General features: G+C 42.7%; 1 protein-coding gene across 1 annotated transcript in view; it reads right to left on the bottom strand.

Moving 5' to 3' along the window:
• LOC112071482 (catenin alpha-1-like) overlaps positions 1-3,973 on the bottom strand; it is a 96,833-nt gene that overhangs the window by 12,444 nt on the left and 80,416 nt on the right. Inside the window, 2 exon segments of the mRNA XM_070439415.1 lie at positions 2,124-2,138; positions 3,035-3,181. Of these exon segments, the coding sequence (XP_070295516.1) occupies positions 2,124-2,138; positions 3,035-3,181 (162 nt within the window).

The following is a 3,973-nucleotide window of genomic DNA, read 5'->3' as shown; positions in this document are numbered from 1 at the left end:
TCACACTATTTTAGACCAGGGCCTATTCCTATGTAGTACACTACTTTAGACCAGGGCCTATTCCCTGGTCAAAAGAGGGGCACTATATACAAAATAGGGTGCCATTTGGAATGCATTCCTAGGTTACTATGAGGTAGCAGAATGTGGATGGAAATTGCATATGTTTTGACTATTGGAGCACATTTACATGGTAGGTTATCTAACATGATAATCATTTTTTAAATTAATGTATCAGTTTCCACTTAATTTACAGTGTTATTTATTGATCATTTGGTACCAGGTAGTTAGCAATTTGGCAGAATTAATTACAACAAACTGTTAGCCATTTCCCAGCCTAACAAGGCAGATCAAAGTGTCACCCATTTCCCAGCCTAACAAGGCAGATCAAAGTGTCACCCATTTCCCAGCCTAAGGCAGATCAATGTGTCACCCATTTCCCAGCCTGACAAGGCAGATCAAAGTGTCACCCATTTCCCAGCCTAAGGCAGATCAAAGTGTCACCCATTTCCCAGCCTAACAAGGCAGATCAATGTGGTAGCCAGTTCTTATCATTCAGCGTAATTCTCACACACAGTTTTCTAAACAGATGGACCAGTGGAGAGAAGAGAAGGCCAGGTGTGAGTCAGAAGAGCCCTGGGTGGGATTTGAACCCATGCCGACTGGTATGTGTGTAATGTTTGGACCTCGCGGTCAGCGGCTCTAGAAGCAGACCACAGCATATATAGTGTTAGTAACACAGTGTGTACAGCTAGACTACACAGTGTGTATAGTGTTAGTAACACAGTGTAAAGCTAGACTACACAGTGTGTATAGTGTTAGTAACACAGTGTAAAGCTAGACTACACAGTGTGTATAGTTTAGTTAACACAGTGTAAAGCTAGACTACACAGCGTGTATAGTGTTAGTAACACAGTGTAAAGCTAGACTACACAGCGTGTATAGTGTTAGTAACACAGTGTTAAAGCTAGACTACACAGCGTGTATAGTGTTAGTAAAACAGTGTAAAGCAGACTACACATGTGTATAGTGTTAGTAACACAGTGTAAAGCTAGACTACACAGCGTGTATAGTGTTAGTAACACAGTGTAAAGCTAGACTACACACGTGTGTATAGTGTTAGTAACACAGTGTAAAGCTAAACTACACAGTGTTATAGTGTTAGTAACACAGTGTAAAGCTAGACTACACAGTGTGTATAGTGTTAGTAACACAGTGTAAAGCTAGACTACACAGTACAGTCGTGTATAGTGTTAGTAACACAGTGAAAGCTAGACTACACAAGTATAGTTTAGTAACACAGTGTAAAGCTAGACTACACAGTGTGTATAGTGTTAGTAACACAGTGTAAAGCTAACTACACAGTGTAGTAGTGTTAGTAGTAACACAGTGTAAAGCTAGACTACACAGTGTGTATAGTGTTAGTAACACAGTGTAAAGCTAACTACACAGTTTAGTAACAATAAATAATAAAAAATGAAAGGCTGAAATGTCTTGAGTCAATAAGTATTCAACCCCTTTGTTATGACGATGCCTAAATATGTTCAGGAGTAAAAATGTGCTTAACTCACATTATAAGTTGCATGGACTCACTGTGTGTACAATAACAGTGTTTAGCAACTACTTAATCCGTGTACCCTAGACATACAATTATCTGTAAGCTCCCTCAGTTTGAGCAGTGAATATCCAACARAGATTCAACCACAAAGACCAGGGAGGTTTTCCAATGCCTTGCAAAGAAGGGCACCTATTGGTAGATGGGTAAAAAARTTGGYAAAAAGCAGACCTTGAACATCCTTTTGAGCAATGATGAAGTTATTAATTCCACTTTGGATGGTGTATCAATGCATCCAGTCACTGCAAAGATACAGGCATCCTTCCCAACTCAGCTGCCGGAGAGGAAGGAAACCGCTCAGGAATTTCACCACGAGGCCAATAATGACTAAAACAGTTAGAGAGTTGTGGCCTCCCGAGTAGTGCAGCAGTTTAAAGACACTGAATCTCAGTGTTGCATCACAGCCTGGTATTCGTATCACAACCAGCAGTGACCGAGAGTCCGATAGGGCGGCGCACAATTGGCCGAGTGTCGTCCAGGTTAGGGGAGGGTTTCGCCGGGGGCGCTTTACTTGGCTCATCGCGCTCTAGCGACTCCTTGTGACGGGCARCTGCAAGCTGACTTGGTCGTCAGTTGATCGGTGTTTCCTGGCGTCCAGGTTAATCGAGTGGGTGTTAAGATGCATGACTGGACCTTCACCTCTCCCAAGCCCGTTGGGGAGTTGCAGCGATGAGACAAGATCGTAAATGAATATCACGAAATTGGGGAGAAAAATGGAGGTACAAAATAAATAAAAAAACAGTTAAGAGTTTAATGGCTGTGATTGGAGAAAACCGAGGCTGAATCAGAAAAGACTGTACAGAATAAAAATATTCCAAAACATGCATCCTGTTTGCAGGAAGGCATTAAAGTAAAACTGCAACAACAAAAAATTGGACAAAGAAATGAACTTTATGTCCTGAAAACCAAGTGTAATGTTTAGGACAAATCCAACACAATATCACTGAGTACCACTCTTCATATTTTCAAGAATGGTGGTGGCTGCATCATGTTATGGGTATGCTCATCATCGTTAAGGATTGGGGAGTTTCTTAGGATGAAAATAAACAATAGATTTAAGCACAGGCAAAATCCTTAGGGAAAACCTGGTTCAGTCTGCTTTCCAACAGACACTGAGATTAATTCACCTTTCAGCAGGACAKTAACATAAAACACAATGCCAAATATACACTGGAGTTGCTTACCAAGACGACATTGAATGTTCCGTGGCCTAGTTAGTTTTGACTTAAATTGGCTTGACAATCTATGGCAAGATCTGAAAATGGCTGTCTTGCAATGATCAYCAAGCAACTTGACAGAGCTTGAAGTATTTAAAAAATAATAATGTGCAAATAATGTAGAATCCAGGTGTGCAAAACTCTTAAGAGACTTACCTGGCTCTAACCACTAGACTACACATGTAAAGTGGTAGTAACAAAGCACATCAGTTCTTACCCCAGAGACCACGAGCTCTCCTCCCAGGTTCTGGACCTCTGCTTTGACCTTACTACAGATGTTGAGCTGGTGGCAGTACAGAGCAATACGCTGCAGGTAGGCCAACAGGTCCTGCTTACAGGCTGAGTCTGGACACTCACTAGAGAAGAGAGAGAGGAGAGAGCGAGGAAGAGAGACGGGGGTTAGCTAGGACATTTACAGGCACGTTCTGGACACTGGAGAGACACTGAGTGAGAGCAGTGGCATAATGGGTAGTAGTGGGTAATGGCTGGTAGTGGCGATAATGTAGTAGTGGCGATCATGGTAGTAAGTGGCGATAATGGTGAGTCAGTAGCCGCGATAATGGTAATGTAGAGTGGTGGTAATATAGGTAATGTAGTAGTGGTGGTAATGTAAATGTAGTGCGGTTACGTGTAGTGCGGTAATGGTAGTTTAAGCGTATGGTAATGTGTAGTGGTTAAATTGGTCTGTGAGTAGTGGCGGTACTGTATGGTAGTAGGGTAATGTAAGTGGGTGCGAATGGAATGAGTAGTGGGTAGTAGTGGCGGTAATGGTAATGTGTTAGTGGGGCGGTAATGGCAGTAGTACGTGGCGGAATGGAGTAGTAGCTGGCGGTAATGCAGTAGAGTGGCGTAATGGCGTAGTAGTGGCGTAATGGCAGTAGTAGTGGAGTAATGGAGGTGCTGATTGGTAGCGTAGTGGGCGGTAATGCATGTATGTAGTGGCGTACGGCAGTAGTAGTGGCGTAAATGGCAGTAGTAGTGGCGTAATTGGTAGATTGCAGTTAGATAGTGGCGGTAATGGATAGTAATGGCGTGTAGATGGCTGGTATATGGGATTAGAGGCTATGGTAGTAGTGGCAGTAAAATGCAGTATGTAAGCGGCGGTAAATGGCAGTAGTTTAGTGGCGGTAAATGGCAGTAGTGG

The sequence above is a fragment of the Salvelinus sp. IW2-2015 genome, unplaced genomic scaffold, assembly GCF_002910315.2.
Source record: "Salvelinus sp. IW2-2015 unplaced genomic scaffold, ASM291031v2 Un_scaffold1621, whole genome shotgun sequence".
Lineage (NCBI taxonomy): Eukaryota > Metazoa > Chordata > Actinopteri > Salmoniformes > Salmonidae > Salvelinus > Salvelinus sp. IW2-2015.
The sequence above is the reverse complement of the archived record's forward strand: the minus strand, read 5'-3'. Positions and strand labels throughout refer to the sequence as shown.